At 40.9% G+C, this 20854-nt stretch overlaps 1 protein-coding gene across 8 annotated transcripts in view; it reads right to left on the bottom strand.

The window, feature by feature from the left end:
- Positions 1–20854, bottom strand: part of CDC42BPA (CDC42 binding protein kinase alpha) — a 190097-nt gene that overhangs the window by 57185 nt on the left and 112058 nt on the right. For 7 of the 8 annotated variants that reach the window (XM_056853948.1, XM_056853941.1, XM_056853945.1 and 4 more), the window contains exons 12-20: positions 18981–19114; positions 15755–15997; positions 14659–14769; positions 13653–13900; positions 10335–10440; positions 8400–8524; positions 3841–3946; positions 2567–2715; positions 1460–1551 (exon numbers count right to left, since the gene is read on the bottom strand). In XM_056853948.1, the coding sequence (XP_056709926.1) occupies positions 1460–1551; positions 2567–2715; positions 3841–3946; positions 8400–8524; positions 10335–10440; positions 13653–13900; positions 14659–14769; positions 15755–15997; positions 18981–19114 (1314 nt within the window). The remainder of the gene's footprint in view (positions 1–1459; positions 1552–2566; positions 2716–3840; positions 3947–8399; positions 8525–10334; positions 10441–13652; positions 13901–14658; positions 14770–15754; positions 15998–18980; positions 19115–20854) is intronic. The other variant, XM_056853942.1, reaches the window with a different exon arrangement.

The following is a 20854-nucleotide window of genomic DNA, read 5'->3' as shown; positions in this document are numbered from 1 at the left end:
TTTTTTCACTGCTCTGTGCTACTGAACAACATTCCTCACATGTACAAAATGGATCATCTAATCTCAACAGCACTCTTCTTGGAAAACAATTTCCATGTAAAGTGACTCAGTCTGATACAGTTATATAAAAAGAATGTGGCTGAATCCCATTCATAATAAACAGGTTTTACTCATCAGTTTACTTATAGCTATCTGGGTGTAACATGCATATAGAATAAAGATTCAATATGTAAATACTACATAAACACTAGAAATATCCTTGCATGTGATTTTGGCTTCAATCCTAAATAAATTTACTAGGGAATCAGTCCTAATGAACTTAATGTGATTTATTTTTGAGAAGACATGCTTAGGTTTGTGTTGTTGGTAAAAGAATGCCATAAAAATTAGAATTGGAAATTAACTTCATCTTTATAACGGTTAAAAATAAAAAAATAAAAATAAAGAATTGCAGTCTTTGTTTCTCAACCCAGTTCTTTGGGATTAAGATTGAAGCTTGCACATGTTCCAGTACAGTTCCTGTTACCCGGCTTAAAGGGATCCAATTTCCCCCAAATATTCTCCCAAGGCTGATTATTTATAGTCTTTTGCCTGCTTTTTTATTTGAACTGAGTAAAAATTTAACCTATGCAACTAGAGAGGTTGCTGAATGAAGAATCACTGTAGTTAAGGGGATAGCTCCCTATTTGCTCTGAGCTTATTGTGAAGTTATCCATACAGTAACACAGTTTCACCATCAGAATAACGTATCACAAGTACTACTTAAAAGCATATTTAAAAGAGCAAGAAAAGTGTAAAACAAATCACCCATGTAGGCATAAATGGAAGTCTGCACTAGTCCAGGTAATTCACCTCATACACTGACCACGTAAACTCACCACGATTTATCATTAAATCATTTTTCAGTAAGTTATCCACAACAGGACAATTCTAAAATTTACCTCAACTTTGTAAACGGAAAGATTATGCCTGAAACAAACACACAATCATTTTGGAGGAGGCTCATCAACTATATGATTATTTTGAAGCTTACTGTTATCAAGTATGAAAAGACCCACTCTTTCAACCATGCATTACATCTTCTGAGAGGCCATTCATCATTAAGTTCAGTTAATATGTATCTGAAAAAACTAACATCAAATAAATCTCTGCAGAATATTACAGTGACTGTAGCTAAGTACCATATACTAGATTCAAAACAAATACAACAGGAATAGAATAAAAACACCTTATGTTTTAAGTGTGCTGAGAGAACCCAAGATAAATATGCTTCTATCTTTCTATAACAGCTTTGGGTACATCTTATCATACAAGAGCTATGTTGACACTTTCAGAGCCAGAATTTTCAGAATCCAGATTCTTACAACATGCTGTAAGAGGACATTCTTACTTGATAAGATATACCCATCAACTGTGGCGCAAATTATGCCTTTGTTTATTTGGATACCAATTTCCATACCCTTTTCAGATCTCAGTTCTTCTGTCTCTTTTTTCAGTTTCTCTATTTCTGCCAACAGCTCAGAGTTCTTCTTGTCAGACTCCTGTAGTTTACTTCAGAACAAACAAGGATAAAACACAGGTTTCCAATTAATAAGGGCCACATTATCTGGACATGTCTTGAACATTATTCGCTGCACTGTTCAATTAAGACCACAGCCAGCTGACAAACAAAGCATGAAATAAAATTTGGAGGAGATAATTTTATTTGATACAGATTCTTTGCAACCACAAGTGCAACAAACAGCATTTTTGTGCTTCTTTTGGATGGCTTTACATAAAAAATCCTGTAAAGCATATTTGAAATTACAGATTTAACAATAACAAATTATTGTATTTATTTACTTTGTTTAAACCACAGTTCCCCAATGAAGACCTAAAGTGGCTTACACCATTCCTCTCGCCTCCATTTTATTTCCACAACTTCCCTGTGAGGTTAGTTAGGCTGAGTGTGTGTGCCTGACCCAAGGTCACCCAGCAAACTTCCAAGGCACAGTAGGGGTTTGAATCAGGGTCTCCCAGATCGTAGTTCAACACTCTGATCACCAAACCACACTGGCTTATGAAAGCATAGCTCTTGCTTTTAGCGAAGGCTGCCACAAACTACTGTACCAATTAAAAGTAGAGTTTCCACCACATTTTAGCATCTACAAAAAGGACCAATTTGCCCTAGCTGTTTTCTCCATCGCTGACAGTTTGTTCGCTCATTGACTCTTCAGAATTCAGATGATATTCTTCCCAAAGAACTGCATTTTGTCTCGGTTTAAGAGCTGACTTACAATGATTTATTTAGCTTCTCTATCCTTTCAGGTGTCACCTGGTTTAGAGCTACCAAACCTAGTACAGAAGAGATGTTCATAACCCAACTTTCCTTCTTGTTGAGCAGACTTCTGCCTCCTTGCTTCCTAGTGTTTTGTGGTTGGCTCCACCCTCCCACAGCACCCATTTTGTCGTTGCACCCATTGCCCAGTGCCAGGTTTCCAAACATGCCCACAGGCTCAAAAAGGTTGGGGAACCCTGTTCTGAAGTGTTTGCAAGTATCACCTTCATTAGAATCAATTAACCTTACCATTCTGTTGCAATATTGCAAGCTTTGACTTTATTCAGCTCCTCCTGAATTGCTTGTTTGGCTCGTATTTCTGCATCCAAGGCTGACTGTAGTTCTAACCTCGCAGACATATCTAGTTTTGCAAAGCGGCGCATCTTCCAGGGCATGTCCTAAACACAAAAACAGAAAAAGCAATTTATTGTTAGTTTAGGCATTTGTTTGTTACACTTTAGTCTCCCTTGGGGAATTCTGACAATTATCCAAATAGATTATCATTTTTTGTTTCTAGGTAATCAAACAAATACTGCTGTCCTATAGTTTTACAGGCAATAGAAAATTAGCGAAATAGATTGTTTATATAATAAGTTATAATAAAAATTAAAAGACTTTTCACCAGAGGAGTTACTCCTTCAAGGAGTATGTTCCAGTGATGACAAGAAACATTTATGTTGGCAGTCTAACAGGAACACCATCTCAACAAATACTGGAGCAAGTATTTTTTATGAACCTATACCTCAAATAGAATAAATAATAGTATAACCAATAGCACCAAAGGTCTTGATGAAAAGGTCCAGTGCATGAACTGCTTATTGGAGACAGCCAAGTGAAGCAGAAATGTCCTATATATTCACAAATATAGCTAAAAATGGCTAAAAATGGCATTCTGAGACATACACAAAAGTACTGAATCATAGTCAGAGATTTTTTGCACATCATTAGGTTATATAGTGATCAAGCCGCATGTTCAGGAAGAGCTTTGAGGCAGAACAATGTTTTAGCTGTAGTTCAATAAGCCTTGCAACAGACATTTTTCTTTTTACCAAACATAGCTGCTGGGATTGCAATTTCAAGGGGAACAGTGGCATGAAGGGTGAGGAGCTGTAGCCAGAGTGGTAGAGATACTTGTACATTTTCTCTAGAGGCAGAAGAATCATCTTGGGAATGGCAGTTTTCTGCAGCACGGCATATGGAAATTTTTTAAAACCCTCTACTCTCCTCATGCTGGTATTCCGTTTGAATTTATATCTCCATTGGTTGCATTTGATAAAATAAAATAAGCCTATTGAAAAGAGCGCTGACTTACCCATGTTTTGTTCCAGCCTCAGGTTGCACATATATATATAACTCAGTGTTCATAACCAATGTTGATGTAATAACCATGCCACAAGCCTGTAATATGGTTTGTTGACATTACACTGAAGTAAAGGCTGATATAACACACCCTAAGCATTTATTTGATAGCACAACAAATCTTAGAACCAGAGACTTCAGTATGCAGCAAACCAATTCCTTACTGTTGCTCTTGCACCTAAACTGGAATTCCTCAGGGCCTCTAGTTCTTCTGTCATTTTGGAGGCTAAGGCTTGAAGATAGCCTCGAGCATCTTTTTCATCGCTCACCCTAGCCAAGCAATAAAATAAAAAGAGGTAAGAACCTTGGTAAAAGCAAAGGAAAAAATGTTTTTGTCTAATTATTAAGTTAGCTTTTGCGAAAAGCTTAATGAATGTATGACTCACTACTGACAATCAGGCTACTTTAGAAATTAGAACCATAACTCTACCACTCCCCCAGCCACCCATCTTAATAGCTGTTGAACTAAATCTATAACCGGCCCTATTCTAGGAGTCGGTGGATACAATCCTCTGTGTGCTTACATAGCTGCCATTCATTTAAATGGGGGTTATCCTTTGGGGAGGATTGTTATCCACAGAATAAAAACACTATATTTTTATCTTATTTAATATGATCTGAGTCGTTTTAAATTAGATGAGTGCAACAAAATTTCCTGGAACAAAATTTCTACAAATAAATGTTCTCAATGGTTATTCTAACAAAAAGAAATCTCAGTATAGTAATTTCTTTTATGGAAAAGCATGCACCTTTCAGAAACATGTTCATTGGCCATGACTGCGACTACACACAGATGCCTCGTGGTCCACACCTACTGGTGGATGGAAGTACTACTATTAATACAGCTCTTCAATGTGACATCACCTAGTCCACGGGTCGCAAAAGTGCGGCTCCTGAGCCACAGGCGGCTCTTTGAGCCCTTGAGTGCGGCTCTTTCCATGTGCGGGCCCGGCTGAGTAGCGAAAGGGGGGGGCGGGAGAGAGTCTGCGCAGGAGGTGCTTGGGTTACGTCGGAGCGACCACGTGCCGCTGCTGCTGGCGGGCCTGCTGTGGGAAGAGAGTCTGCGCAGGAGGCGCTCGAATTACAAAGGGGCGACTACGTGCTGCTGCTGCTGGCTGGCCTGCTGTGGGGATTGGGGGTTTCTTAAGCAGCGGAGGGAGCGGCCACCGTTTAGATATTTGCACGGTAAGCCCGCTCGCTGCCTCCTGGCTTCTGCTGTCAGCCCCTCGAGTCCCTCTTCAGAAAGGCTCGAGAGAAATTCTCATTGTTTTGGACGCGCTTCGCCCGGACGAGGAAGCCCTGTGCGGCGCCTTTCTCACTTGAGGCCGCCCGCAGCCCGGACGGGAGGGGGAGGCAGAGAGCGAGCTGCCCTGGCGGCTGCCACCTCTTCCCTCCCTGCCGCGCAGGCCTCTCTTTCGGTACGGCCGCTCTCGTCCCCTCGCCCCCAGGGCTGCAGAGCGAGCCCAAGGCCGTGCTCAGGCCGCCCCTGGGAGGGGGGAGGGGGCTGGTGCCATGGGCTCCAGGAAGGGAGGGAGGAAGGGGCAGTTGGGGGACTCTCCTTTCTCCCCCCCCCCGTGGAAGCTGCCTGGGCCCTGCCTGCCTGCCTCCCCAGCCGAGGGGGGGGCTCCTCCAGCCAAGCTACTTTGCTTGGGCGTCTGCCTGCCCTGAATCTGGAGCCCGTAGGTCTCAGTATGGTAGGGGGGGTGAGCACCTGCCCCTCCCTCTGGCCAGGAGGGAACTGGCATGTCCGTGGTGGGGGGGGAGGATGGATGGACTGTTCATCTCCCTCTCTCCAGGGAGGGAGGAAGGGGCTGTTGGGGGACTCTCCTTTCTCCCCCCCCCCAGTGGAAGCCGCCTGGGCACGCGGGCCTGCCTGCCTGCCCCTCCAGCCGAGGGGGGGGGGCTCCTCCAGCCAAGCCACCTTGCTCGGGCATCTGCCTGCCCTGAATCTGGAGCCCATCAGTCCCAGTATGGTAGGGGGGGTGAGCACCTGCCCTTCCCTCTGGCCAGGAGGGAACTGGCATGTCCTTGGGTGGGGAGGGTGAAGGATGGATGGACTGTGCATCTCCACCTTGTTTGTTTGCATGGAACACACACAGACCGGGGACCTGCTGGCCTCTTCCTCTGTGCCTGGGATCCCTGGACATCTGGACCCTCGCTGGGTGATGGTGTGTGGGGGGGAGAAAACAGTGGGCCTTTTTGTCTGGCAATTGTTAGCCCTCCCCTGGCCTATTACTACAGGTTTCCTGCTACTTTGTGCCTCTTTCAAAAGGAACGGGGGGAGGGTTACACTCTCCCCACAGCCATTCAGCACCCCACTGTGCAGTAGGTGCTCTACTGGTTTCTACTCCTGCTTCTTTTCTTTTCTGTTACCCAGATGGAAAACTCGGCACTTATCCTTGTTGAATTGCATCCTGTTCACATCTGCCCACTTTTCCAGTGTGTTCAGATCTCATTGAATGCTTTCTCTATCTTCTGGTTACCTGGTGTGTTCGCTGCTCCTCCCAATTTGGTGTCATCTGGAGTAGTACCTCTCTTGCCCTCTTCCAGATCATTAATAAAAAATAATGAAAAGTACCAGGCCCAGAACTGATCCCTGTGCCCCCCCACTGGACACCTCTCTCCATTCAGATGAAATGCCTGCTCCTGCTGCCTTCTTCTCCCACCCCTGGGGGGGGGTTAATATATTTATGCTGCGTCCCCCTCTAAGCCACCTTTACTCTGATCTGAGAAGCGCCAAATGCCTTTGTTTTTTCTCTCACGTGGGAGCTGCTGTGAATCATGTTCCTTGCAAACTATGCCTTCCCACCCAGCCCTGGAGAGCCCGCTCTCTTTTCTGGGTCGGCTGCCCTCATTTAGTCATTTAGTCCAGGATCAGAGGAGCAGCAACCTGGCAATCCTAGCCCCTATCAAAGTCCTTATGCCCCCTCACCATAAAATTCAGGTTACAGACTTGAATCCACAGACAGCATTATGTTCCATCAGTGCTTATGTTTATTTTTAAGAGGCAGACCATGTCCTGAATCTGGACAGATTGAGTCATTTTTCAGACTTTCTAGCAATTAGGGCATTCGACTGTATGTGTACAAATCTTAAAACTTTCTTTCAATTGAAGAAGTACCTAAACAACTTTAATAACACTCTCACGGAGTGAATCATTCGCTGAGGCCTTGGTTTCTCTAAATATATAGATTTGTCTGCTTTACTTCCCCCCCACCCACATTACAAAGTTTATTGCAAAGGAATTGAAAAGAAGCACTATCTTGCTCTGATTTTTAAGCTTCACTTCTGCAAAAATCAGTCCTTCAGACAAAAGAGGTTTGAGTAATACATATTTATGAAACAAGCTACATTGCTTGGACCACATCCAGAGTTTCAGAGCCTAACACGCATTGACTAACCATTCATGCTTCAAATCCAAACCTTTGTCTAAATATGGACAATGAAGTTGCACTGGATGTGAAAAACACTGTCTATTTAACTAGGCTTCCTATGTTTATCCGCTTTTAATACAAACAAATCAGTTATGTAGCTGCTCTGAAAAGGAGATAAAATGGACACAAACAGCTTAACACTGACACTGCTGCAAGACATTAACATTAATCAGTTTAAAAAATCTGTGAAAATATTTAGGTATGGATTGTTTTCAGAAGTTAAATATAAAGATCTCAAGTGAAAGAATAAGTTACTACATTGGCTGTTACCCCATTCGCTAGACTACAGATGAGGAGCCTACAGAATTGGTTTATCAGAGTTTATGACTTTAAGCGTCATTCCCGCATGCATAGACTGTCTATCCCGAGAGAGATCCTCGGATCCCTTCAATGGTGTCTCTCAGAACCTAATTTGCTGAGTGGCATACCTTTCGGTTATTCTCTTTCCCCCAAACAGTTCAAATGCATGTTTGTAGCTTTCTCTCAGATCATTTTAAAACACAGTACTTGGAATAGGTCAGTTTTGTAGAAGTGTTATGAGAAACAGGGGAAGAACTCTGCAGTTTGCTCTATAAATTTCGGCTCTATTTTACCAGTAAGAGACATGTAGTGCAACCCTAAGTAGAGTAATACCCTTCTAAGTCCACTGAAGTCAATGAGTTATAGAGCAATCCACAAGGGGGGGGGAGGGGATAGGAGCCGGCGAAACCCCTGCGCCAGCATTAGTGCCACTTGTGCTGGCTAAACCGGCACTAATGCCAGTGCAGGGCCACTTACGCTGGCTCTACCTTGCTGGCAGCATTTCCCTGGCACAAGGGCTCACACTGGTGCCAAAGGGGGCATTTCCAGGGGTGTAGCTGACTTTGGCCAACTCCCTAAGCCCTTTTGCCCTGGGAACGCCCCTTTCTGCAGATGCCAACTTGTGCCTGCAAAATTGCTGGCACAGCCCCGTTGAAACCTATGGAGCGGTTTCATGGGGTTTTCTACAAAATTGCCTTTTTGGCTGGCTGTGCCCGGCAGCAAGCCACTCAGGAGCCCGCATGGCTGTGCTGTCGCCGGCACTCCCTAACTACCCTCCCACTCAGGATTGTGCTGTTATTCTATCATGTGTGAAGCTACTGGAGATAATGAAAATTAATTCTCATCGTGTCTACTACTATTGCATTCTTGCAAAGCCAGTATTTTATTTTCAGAGACTTATAAACAGAACATTATGGAATGAAGAACTGCGTTTTCATTATGCAAAATGGAAAGCACCGTGTCACATGAGGATTACAGTTGATACTCACCACTGGATGATCTCAGTAATCTGGGCCTCCCAGTGTGCTACAGATTCTTTTTTGTCAGCAAGATCTCTCATTTCTTCTTCCAACTGCCGGTTATTCATAGTAAGTCTTTCATATATAGCCGTAAGCTGAATATATGTTAAAGATACAGTTAATTCTATGCCAATAAAGGTTTGATGATGATACAGTTAATCTTTACAGATATAGGACATTACCCTGATAATCTGAAGCAGCTTTCTTCTGTGATTAAAATTGTATGACTCATAAATATTAAAATTAAACTGCTTTTTATGTACCTTATGGATACATTTTTTTAATTCTAAGCAGCCCCATTCAGAGGTCAAAATAAGATACAAGATACAAATATTTTAATCAACTAGAATAATAAAATAGTGTCCTTTCTTCTACTTTATGTATTATCAATCCTTCTTATTCATGAAGACCTGAACTCTATGTTTTTATAAACTTCATTTTCTGAGGTACTTTTCCTTCTGATCAATAGAAGAATCTACTTACATGTGTTTCACCATGCCTATTTTGCTTTAATGGGTCACTTCCCAGATATTGAAATGACTCACCCACCCCTGGTTACTCACTACTGTTCAACAGCTGCCACCCCATGAAAGCCAGAGTAGTACTGTGGTTAGAGATTAGGGTCCGGAAGATCCAGGTTCAAATCATCACTCTGCTGTGGAAGTTCAATTAATGTCCTTGGGCCAGTTACACATTTTAACCCTCACAGAGTTGTGAGTATAAAATGGAGGAGAATGATGTAAGCTACTTTGGGTCCCCACTGTAGAGAAAGGCAGGGTATAAATGAAATAATAACTACAGCTGAAGATGGGGGTGGGCAGATAAAAGATAGGTTGTTTGGTGAGTGAGAAGGAGAGAAGGAAGCAGGAAAAGGGAAGGATACGGTGGTTGCTAAGAGGAGGGAAAGAAGAAATAGTGTGGAGAAGAGGATGTAGAAGACATTAGGGTGTCTCAGCAAGTCCTTGTGGGTTCCCACTGTGCAAATGGGCCTATCCTGGTGGCCAGCACAGCACAACTGGGCCATAGTTGCAAGGGACAATTCAGTGGCAATGAGAGGTGGTAGGAGGAGGTAATGAGAAGAGTCGGTAATGGGAAACTGAGGTGGTAGCAGTGGCCATGACAGGAGGGGGAGGAGGAGGAGGAGTGAAGAAGTGGGGACCAATGTGGGAGACATGGAGTGGAAAATGCACTTTGAACTCCACCCACCCCCCAACAGCTGGCTTACCCCCGTCAGCTCTCCTCCTGGTAGACTGGGAATACAAGAAGCAGGAATTTTCCCTCCCCGCAAGTCCTTCTCCTCTTACTGATCTTCAAAGCCCTATATGGCTTGAGATCAACATACCTGAAAGACTACCTACTCTTAAGAACCTACCTTACCACTATGATTATCTCTGGAGGCCCTGGTTTGGGGGTACCTACCTTCTGATGGGTGGCAATCCAGGAGAGGGCTTTCCCAGTTGTGACACCACATTTCTGGAACTCTCTCCCCAGGGAGATTCATTAGTCCCATTCTGTTTTTGAAGACTTTTTTGTTTCATTTGGCATTCCCTCAGTGATCCCTCCTTCCTGACCAATGTTTTAATTGTTGCTTTTATATCTTTGTATGAATTTTAGCTCTATTTTTAATTGTTTTAATGATTTGTGTTTTTGTGGGGGGGTTGATTTTAAATGGTTTTTAAATGTGACTTTATTATGTAGTAATTTGTTAGCTCCCCTGGTGGCCCTAGTGAGGGCAGAAAAGTGGGATGTAAATAATGAAAAAATAATTAGCTTTGAATCAGCACTGAAATTAACTATCTTAATTATTATTATTTTTTAAAAAATTGTGAAAATGTTCCCCTCTGCCTCTCAATATGCTCCAGCTGCCAACTCTTTGTATGTTAGCTGTCCCAACACAAAACCTACCTTATCAAGCTCACTGGAAAGCTTTTTGTTCTCCTCCGTCAGCAGGATCTTCTCTCGTTCATATTTCTGTTTGAACTCAGTTTCAAATTCTTCTCTTTCGCTTTGGCTAAGGCATAAGGTAAAAATATAATCAACTGACGTACATGGAAAGTCTGTGACAGTCCCATATTAAACCGTCCTAATTTATAAATACCTTACACTTCACCTTTTACAAACTGTTAACAGAAAGAATAGTGGATGACAGTTAAACCTACCTCTCTGAAATCAAGGGGACTTAAACACATAGTTGAAAACCCACTGATTTAGAAGTCTCTTAATTAGGCACACCTGAAGGTGTGTGGATGCACCACAGTCCTTAAAGCGATGAGACAGTTTCCATGATTCCCAAACACTCACAGTTAAGGATAAACTTTCTAATTCAATATGCTTACTCATTTTTATAACTCTGTGTAATTTTGAAAGTCAGCCAGTATAAAATAAAGAGTTGCCATATATGGTGCCTGGATCTGCAAAGCCTTCATGTATGAAGATTCCCATTAATTTTATAAAATGGGCCTAACTGTAACAAAATCCAGTATTTGAAATATCCATATGGCAATTCAGATTCAAGATGATATCGGCTTAAATCCGAGCCCTGCAAAATTCCACAAACATAAGGTTAACAACTTGGTGAAAAAACACCACAAGTAAAAGGCGGATTGTTTTTCTGGAGATTTATATATCCTTTCCTACCAGCATTTTCTGACCAAATGTATAATTGTACGCTGGAGAGAAGCAATGAGAAAATAGAAGCTAGAACAGATACTTCTTTAAAGTCTCGGGAACCAGTTTCCAAACGGAACAGCAGAAGCAGTCACGTCTCTGCTTCTGAACATACCTTTGGTTATGCTCTTGGCATGCACCACAGTGTGGAAACCTGGGGTAGCCCACAACAGGGTACATGTGATACAACTATTGCTTTAAACTTGAAAATGGAAACTCTGAATGAGTTTCACACACACAAAAAAAGCTATATAATCATGCAAATGTTAACAGAAGTGCGTTTTAGGAGCGGCAAATCTGAATTGTCACCATCTAAAAGCTGATGAGACGACTCCAAATTTGGGGTTAGGTTAAAATATAATTTTTAACAAATCAATTTTTAAATTGCTCTTTCAGCAAGATTATTTAATTTTGAAAACTGTCCTACCACCCTTCGAATTAGGCCATCAAGGCAGCTCACAAGAAATAAAGCAGTTAAAAAATAAAAACCCATATTCACTCTAAAATCATATAAAATCCATTTTAAAACAGAAAAAATACACCACCCTTTAAATGCTCAGGTGAATAAAAGTTCATGCCTGAAAGACAGTAAAATCAGTGCCAAAAGGAATATTCACAAATGGGATGCCTTGACAAAAAAGGCCCCATCCCCAATTACCAGCCACCTAACTTTGGGGTGGCTGGAACAGGACCTCAAAAAAAGATCTTCTCTCATCAATTATCACTCAGATGGTCCTTTATAGGCCCTTTACCAATCAAAAAAGCACTTTAAACTGTGCCCAGAAAAAAATTAGAAGCCAGTGAATATAGTTGAACATTAGTGAGGCATGTTCCAATCAGCAAGTCCCCTTAACAATATGGTCGCTGCATTTGAACCAGCTAAATTTTTCAAATTTTCTTCAAAGGTAGTTTCATGTATCATGCTTTGTGGTAATATAACCTGGATGTTACCAGGCAAAGCTCTGTCTATTCAAGAGGGGCTGCACTTGGCAAACAAACCTAAGCTGGAAGCCAGGCAGTAATGGGCCTAAGACCATTAGTGTCATCTAGATGTGTATGAAGATGAGCTGCTATCATCCACTCAGTCACAATACCGCAAAGGAGAAGATTTGTAGCTTTCGAACAGCTGGAACAGTCATCAGGATCCAAAGTTTTTTGTTTTTTTTTAAGGAATGGAATAGTTACCACCTTTTTCAAGGCAGCTCTGACCTTTGTAGTATCTTAAAGTAAATTTGGGTTTTGTTTTCTAAAAAGAATTTTAGCTGCATGTGTCCCATATAACATGTCAAAACAACAAACAACAAACAATTACAAACTGTCTGCTACTTCAACTCTTTGGTACTAGGTTAGATTTCTTTGAGAAGGAGTGCGTGCATTACATGTATAATATCAGATTATTATTACAAGGCATATTCCCAGATATTACAGCTAGAAAGACGTTCAATTAGCTTCTTGATAAGAGTGGGGATTTGAACCTGGGTCTGCACAGTCATAGTCCAACACTGAAACAACTACATCATACTAGCTCACTTTTAATCTAGAAGACATTATTCCATCCTTCACTATCTAAAACCAAGGCTGACAACTTTTCCTGACTCACACTAGTCATGAGGAGCATGGGTTAAGAGCACGGGTAGTGGCATTAACAGATCCATCACCCAGGCTGCATCCCATCAGGTGTAAATAACTGAAACTCATCCACCAACACTGATCAAGAGGAAGTGGACATAGACTACCTATCAAGGCCCCTGGAAAAGAGCCACTGGACAGGACTGAGCTGCTGCACCAGTGCCAGGGGAAGTCTTTCCTGCCATCACCACCAGAATTCCATCAGAATGTGTTTGGTAGGATTCATTTTGAGCCTGTATTCATTTGAACTCAGATCTTCTACCCTGTCATCTTTGTTTCCACAGAGGAACTGGGGATGACCAGGAGACCCAAGGCAGGGAGAAGCTGGCTTGGAGCTACTGTTTCTACTGCTGAAGTCAGCTCCCTATTACAGGGGCAGACTAGGGTGGCCAGAATATCCAGATGAATCAGCCAACTCCCTTAAGGCTGTACGAAAGTCAACTGGATCCATGAGCCACTGATGGCAGGCATCTTAATTGCCCTACTATCCCTGTGGAGGTTGGTAATAACCAAAGCCCAGCCTTCACCTGACAATAGTTTGTCCATAACTCTGGAGGAACCTTCAGAGTAGTATTTACAGAGCACTCCTACAATGACCAGGACCAAAGACAAAAATCCACTGTGAGATCAACAATATGGCTATAACTACATATAAACTGAGATATTTATTTATTTAGAATATTTCTATGCCACCTCTTCACAGTCCTGCTCAAGGTGGCTTAAACCAAGCCATTAAAAATGCCCTTAAAAAACAAGCCAAAACCAGACCAACAGTTGTCCTGACCACCATGAACTCATGTCAATGTTTTGTTTTATTTTCCACAGTGAAAATAATTTCAACTACTAGTTGAAATTAACGCAGAAACTTTTTTTTTTGCAAGTAGATATGGAAACCATTGGCAAAAAAACCCCTCAAGTTATACATACCTTTCTCTCCTTGTCTTTTCTAACTTGTCTTTCAAGATCAGGATCTCCTTTTTAAGAGAAAGCTGTTGGCTCTCTGCATCGCGCAGTTCTTTCTTCAGGTTTTTTATTTCATTACGATGTATCAGTTCTCTTTTGGCTAGCTCCTCCTCATAAAAAACACTCTTCTTTTCCAAATCAGCCTTTAATTTGGTGATCTCTTGTTGATGTTCTGTGCTGCTCATCCCCGGAGAGTGACCAATTTGCTTCTGCTACGGAAAAAAAAGGGTCATCTCTGAATTAACTTTCATGAACTGAAGAACTATGGGTTTAGGGGCGAGAGCACAACCAAACATGTATGCAACAGGACACTGTGGAAGTATAATTTATGTTGCTAACATAAGAACATATAAAGAGCCCCGCTAGATCAGACCAATGATCCATCTAGTCCAGCACTGTGTCTCACACAGTGGCCAACCAGTTATTTTGGTGGGCCAACAACACGGCGTAGAGGCCAAGTTCTTCCTCCAGTGTTGCCTCCTAGCACTGGAGGTTTACTGCCTCTGATTGTGAAAGTACAGAGACATACACTAGCTAATATGTTTTTTTTTTCAAAACCAACATCAAATAAATCCAAAATTAAGTCAACATGGCACAAAAAACATTGATTGCTTACACGTTTTACAAGTCCTGGCACGGTTTACAGTATTATGATCTCCTGTTATTTCAGCATTCCATTTTACAAGATATTAATAGAATTTTAAAAAGCCCCAAATCATCAATGCATTCAAAGCCTTACATTATTTTACACTGACGTTATATGGTGAGATACATTGGGATATCAAGGGGGACATGGGAGATATAATGGATGTTCATGGGCAATGGCTATAAATCCATAGTTGCATGGAAAGATTTCTCTCTCTCTAGGGAAAATGATATATGAACTTGCATACCCCTTTTCTCCATTTCTGACAGAGACTTTGACAGGCAGCAATTACATTTTAAAGTGCTGAAATCAACAAAGACTAACCTTTAGTCCTTCTAACTCATTTTCCAGCTGTTTAGAGTACTGCTCACTTCGTTCACGCAATTTCCTGTCCTTGGATGCCTCAGCAGCTGCAGCCTCAGCATGAACTTCCAGCTACAAAAATAATTTTGAAAATAGTAACCATTCCTTTCCATTTTATCCTTCTTTACATTAGAGAATCAATCCAGGTATTGCAATACTATGCCTCAAAGACTTGTTTTAAATGCTTAGGCAGAAGCCAAGGACAATTAACATCCAATTCCAAACACATTTACCAGTAAGTAAGCTGCACCAACTGCAAGGGGACTTGCTAACAAGTAAATGGTGCTTAAAACTGCAAACTAAGGATCGTAATTAATCCTGCTATTAGCCTTCAGTTTCTGGCAAGCAGGAGTTTTAGAATGCAGCTATATAACAATCTTCACTAAGTACTACAGATTGTTTACTAGCAGAGCATAGGACTATCAGAATTTTTGTTGACACTTAACTAGGCATTCTAACAGAAAAATATACACCATTTATCATCATTGATCACTACTAATAAAATAATTAATACTAACATACTGATTATAGCGAATATGAATAATTATGTATGCAAACAAATTTAGGCTCAAGCAGCTGGTTCCCACTGAAAGGAGGACACTTCCGCCAGTAGAGAGGCGTATGATTTCTCCTGGTTTCTCCCTCCCAGTGCAAACCCCCCACACTGTACCCAACACTGTTTTTTTTTCATCACATGGAACAAAAGCATCTCACATTCTAACACACAATTATTCAATTTGTTATCTTCCCTCTACTGTTCTAATATATATAGTAAGTTTTGGTATCAGAGCAGTTCCCACAGATTTTTAGGCATTTTCCAAAAGAATATTAAGAGCACAGACTCATTAGGTATTTTACAGTGTTTAGAAGTACTCATCTGAGAAAGGCAACTTTTTGAAAATAAACCAACATTTTTTCAAAGTGTTGCAACCATATACATGAAGAGTTCATTATTTACCTATTACTACAACTCCTCAACTAAAAAAAAAACCCCTGGGAAATAAGCTTTATTTTGAGCAAAGTCTTTCCTGCAGTCACCATCCCCAAAATAACATACTTCCTTTTTCATTCTCTCTGTTCTGCGTAGCTCTTGCCTCAAGCTTTCCACCTTTTGCATCACCACTTCCATCTCCTCTTCTTTATCTCTGACTTGACGGGTAAGTTTCTGTTTCTGTGAATGCAAGTCAGTAAGGCGCTCATTCATTTCAGAAAATTCCTGCATGGCCAGCTTCCGTTGACTGTGTGCATCTTTCAGCTCTTTGGTTTGGGTCTTTAACCTTTCGCTAGACTCAATCAGTTCCTGAAATTAATAACAAAGCATGACATATTCTTAATTTATTGAATCATGTAACTAGATGAGTGACCCAAGTTTCTATTAGACTGAACATACACTTTCCAAATCCTTCGTCAAACAACCTATACATTACAAAATCTAAAAGTGCTGTTATCAAGAAGTCTCCATGAAAATGTTAATATTTCAACTTCACTACAATAAGTGGAATCTCATAAACCAAATCTGAATTTCAACTAATCATGGTCCAAGCTATGGTTCAATGCAAATCTTTCATTATGTGTAACTGATCAAACGAATACACAAGGTAGCCAGCTGTATGATATTTAAAATACAATTGCAACAGATTTTCATGGTAATTTTACCTGGACTGCTTACACATATAAAATTATTCCATAATGTGGAAAATTCGCACATCGACTTTCTTCAACACACGTTTTGGGCAACCAAGCAGATGATTGTATGCATGGGCATCACCAGATGACCAATATAGAATTCAAATAGACTACAAAATCAGAAGCAGAAGATGGAGAAGCTCTATTCTCTCTGCTAAACAAGACCAGAAACTGATTGTGGTTCAGACCATGAGTTAATATCGAAAATTAGAATAAAATTGAAGAAAAACACCAAAACATTCATAGTGTCAAAATACAATCTAAACAACATTCCTGAAGAGTTTAAAGACCATGTAAAGAAAAGATTTGCATTTCTAAGTTCAAGTGAACAAAAACCAGAAGAACTATGGGTTGAAACCAGAGATATCATAAAGGAAGAATGTGCAAAGACTATTCCTGTCGTCAAAAGAAATGAAAAGCCTTGCTGGAAGATGAAACTCTTAAACTTGCTAAAGATAGATGAAAAGTAAAAGTACGAGGTGACAATTGGAATCAGACGCCTAAATACAGTGTTCCAGCAACTTGCACGCAACTTGCACGCAATTTGCACGCAGAGACAAAGAGAACTATTATAATAACCAATGTAAAGAAATAGAAGAGAACAACAAAAAAGAAAGAACAAGAGATCTGTTACACAAGATCCAAGAAATCAAAGGAAAATGTAAAGCATGGTTAGGCATGCTGAAAGATCAACACAGAAAAACTTTAACTGAACAGGACAAGATAAGGAAAAGATGGGAACAATTCACTGAAGAACTATACAGAAGAGATGAAAGGATGACAGATTCCTTCAAAGAAGAATCTTTTGAGGAATAACCTACAGTTCTAGAAACTAAAGTAAAAGCTACTGGGAGAAACAAATCACCAGAAGTTGATGGGATATCAGTTGAAATACTCATTGAGCTATTCCAAGCCACATAAATGGAGTCCATCAAAATCTTAACAAAAAATATGCTAACAATTTCAGAAAACAAAACAATGGCTCACAGACTGGAAATGCTCACTCCACATTCCAATGGTTGTGAAAGTTGGGCAATGAAGAAAGCTTACAAGAAAAAAGTTGATTCCTTTGAAATGTGGTGTTGGAGGAGAGTTTTACGGATACTGTGGACCGCCAAAAAGACAAATAAGTGGGCTCTAGATCAAATGAAGCCTGAACTCTCCCTAGAAGCTAAAATGACTAAACTGAGGCTATTGTGCTCTGGTCACATTGTGAGAAGACAAGCGTCACTGGAAAAGACAATCATGCTAGGAAATGTTGAAGGCAGCAGGAAAAGAGAAAGACCCAACATGAGATGGATTTACTCAATAAGGAAGTCATGGTCCTCAGTTTGCAAGACCTGAGCAAGGCTTTTAATGACAGGGTGTTTTAGAGGTCATTAATTCATAGAGTCGCCATAAGTCAGAAGTTACTTGATGGCACTTAACAAACACACATATACATTTATTAGCCACCGTTCTACCTTGTGGAACTCAAGGTGGCTTACAATGTAAAATAAAACAATTATATAAAAACTCCTAAATTTAAAATCTCAATTAGGACTGCCAATAAATTAAAAACTGTGCAGTTTAAATAAAACTGTCTTCATTTGCCTCCTGAAGGTAGAAAGTGGGGGGTGGGCTGGAGCTCTTCCCTGGGGCTGCCACCAAAAAGGCACTGTCTTGTGCGCTTACCAGATGAGCTTCTTTGACTTGTGGGGTAGTCAGAAGGGCCTTTCCCTGTGATCTTAATTTCCACACAGAAACATATGGGAGAAGACAGTCCTTCAGATACCACAGTCTTAAGCCCTATAGGGCTTTAAAGGATAAAACCAACATCCTGAATTCAGCTTGGGAACAGATCGGTAGGCACTGTAATTTCTATAGTATCGGTGTCCCATACTGCCCATAGCTGGCCTTGACCAGCCATCTAGACACAGCATTCTGCACTAGCCGCAGCTTCATATGAACTATGTAGACACACATTCATCCAATGCTTCCATGATACCTGGATGACCTTTTCACATTATTCTCTGTCATATTTTACATTATAGTGATACTCTGACACATTTATCCATTGTTTGCCCAGTTATAAGAACTGTTATAATCATCATCCTAACCTGAGCCCATGAACTCCGTGGATTTACTTACTCCTGGAGTAAATCAAATAGGACCACACATTTGGCAATGCATATAGTGCTTTTAGTAACAACTATATCACAAATAGCCCTGACCTGGATGGCCCAGGCTAGCCTGATCTCGTCAGATCTCAGAAGCTAAGCAGGGTCAGCCCTGGTTAGTATTTGGATGGGAGACCACCAAGGAATACCAGGGTTGCTGTGCAGAGGAAGGCACTGGCACCAACTCTGTTAGTCTCTTGCCATGAAAACCCCAAAAGGGGTCACCATAAGTCGGCTGCGACTTGACGGCACTTTACACACACACACACCTATCACAAATATAGTCAGAATGCAGACAGGTTGGTGATGTGTTTATATAGCCTAATCATTTTTATCTAAACTGTATAACTCTATTAAAACTGCTCTTATCTGAGCTGAAATGTTCTACAACTGAAACAGATGCAATTGTTTAAAAAAGCACAGCTGAAATAACTTTACCTTATTAAGATCATCCTTCTCTTGTTTTAGTGCTTTGATTTGCTTCTCAAATGTTTTGATTTGTCGAGCAGCATCTTCTAATTCTCGTCTTGCAGAACTGGCCTCTTCAAGTTGCTGTTCAAGTTGTCCAGAATCTACAAAGAAAAATTGCTAACTGTCACAGGATAAAATATAAAACTTGTTGAATACCGTGTAACAGATTTACCAACAGAAAGCACCAGTGCTAGATCTGGCCATTGGAGAAGGAATGGTTGGCCTCCCAGAGGTATCATTTGGCCCTCCACAACCGGGGTATAAATAGCTGAATACTGATCACAACAATGGGACTTGTCAGCAGTCCACCCTGGGAAATGGGATCTTTTAAAAATATGGCATAATTTATAATGTTCCACATCTGCACACATCAACATCTTACTCTGTTTTACGTCTTCTTCCCTAACACTATAGTAAGGTAAAGGTCCCCTGTGCAAGCACTGGGTCGTTCCTGACCCATGGGGTGATGTCACATCCCGATGTTTACTAGGAAGACTTTGTTTGGGGGGTGGTTTGCCGGTGCCTTCCCCAGTCATCTTCCCTTTACCCCCAGCAAACCGGGGACTCATTTTACCGACCTCGGAAGAATGGAAGGCTGAATCAACCTTGAGCCGGCTACCTGAAACTGACTTCTGTTGGGATCGAACTCAGGTCATGAGCAGAGTTTGGACTGCAGTACTGCAGCTTACCACTCTTCGCCACAGGGCTCTTGCCACTATAGAGCAGTTGTCAATTTACAGCTTGCTGAAGAGTTTGCAAGCATCCAATCTACAACATTCAATTAAGCAGTGGAGCGCCTTACATCACCTGGTCACCTTGCCACTGTTACACTTCAATGCCTAGCATGTATGCATATCTGTCCTAGTTATTTTCTCAGTGCCTATGGGAGCACCTGTCTCATCAGAATTGTGACAAGTGTCTGATCCGAATAATCTTTGCTAATAATAAATGGCAATCCTTAGAGCAGCAACATACTAAACAGGATTTTGATGGAAATTCCAGGAATACATTATCAATGCAATCATCTCTTTTATCTTACTTCATTAAAAACTGAGGCGGTTGCTACTGCAGGTGATACATTGGACAACCAGCATATTCAGCCTTCATTCCCTAATATCTATGCTGATGCATAATGAATTGCACAGAAAAGAATCAAAATGAATGGTAACCTAGAACAAACAATGGCAAGGTTCTTATCCTGCATTTTTAATTCTTCTTGCACAATTTCAGCCTCATCCATTTCCAGAAAAGAAAACATACAAAAGAAGTGACTATCTTGAAAGCCTGGCTGTGTAAGTGTTTACACTGTTTTTGTGTTCCTTTTTAAGGGGAAGTCTGGGAAGATCACAAATACAGAAAATACAACAACAAATGCCAAATATGGACTTGAATAACCCAGATACGCAGACATAAGAAATGAGCCGAATAAAGAAAAGAACACATGGCCAGAAACGGATGCACTTTACTATGATGAACAGAAGCAGTGAACCAGCCAGACGTATATCAGGAGATCAAACATCTTCACTGGTGACGTACCCAAGATCTCACTGATTGCAACAAGACTTAATTCCAAGTAAATGCAGCAAGCATAACTATATTACTGTCAGATTTTAACAGTTCCTTTAATTGCCTAAACTTTTCTTTTATGTAGCTGACTGCTAGTTTTGGTTTACAAAAAAACCACTCATGGTTTACAATCACAACATGCAGTGCCGAATCACAGTGGTTATCAATGTACTTTATGACAGTATATGATAAAGTACCGGTACGTAGTACAAAATCAGTTTTCTAATATCTGACATGGAATAGTGTTTAAATTACAATGAAAGTTATCTGTTTTA

Source organism: Euleptes europaea, chromosome 7 (assembly GCF_029931775.1).
Source record: "Euleptes europaea isolate rEulEur1 chromosome 7, rEulEur1.hap1, whole genome shotgun sequence".
NCBI lineage: Eukaryota > Metazoa > Chordata > Lepidosauria > Squamata > Sphaerodactylidae > Euleptes > Euleptes europaea.
This window is presented reverse-complemented; position numbering and strand designations above follow the sequence as displayed.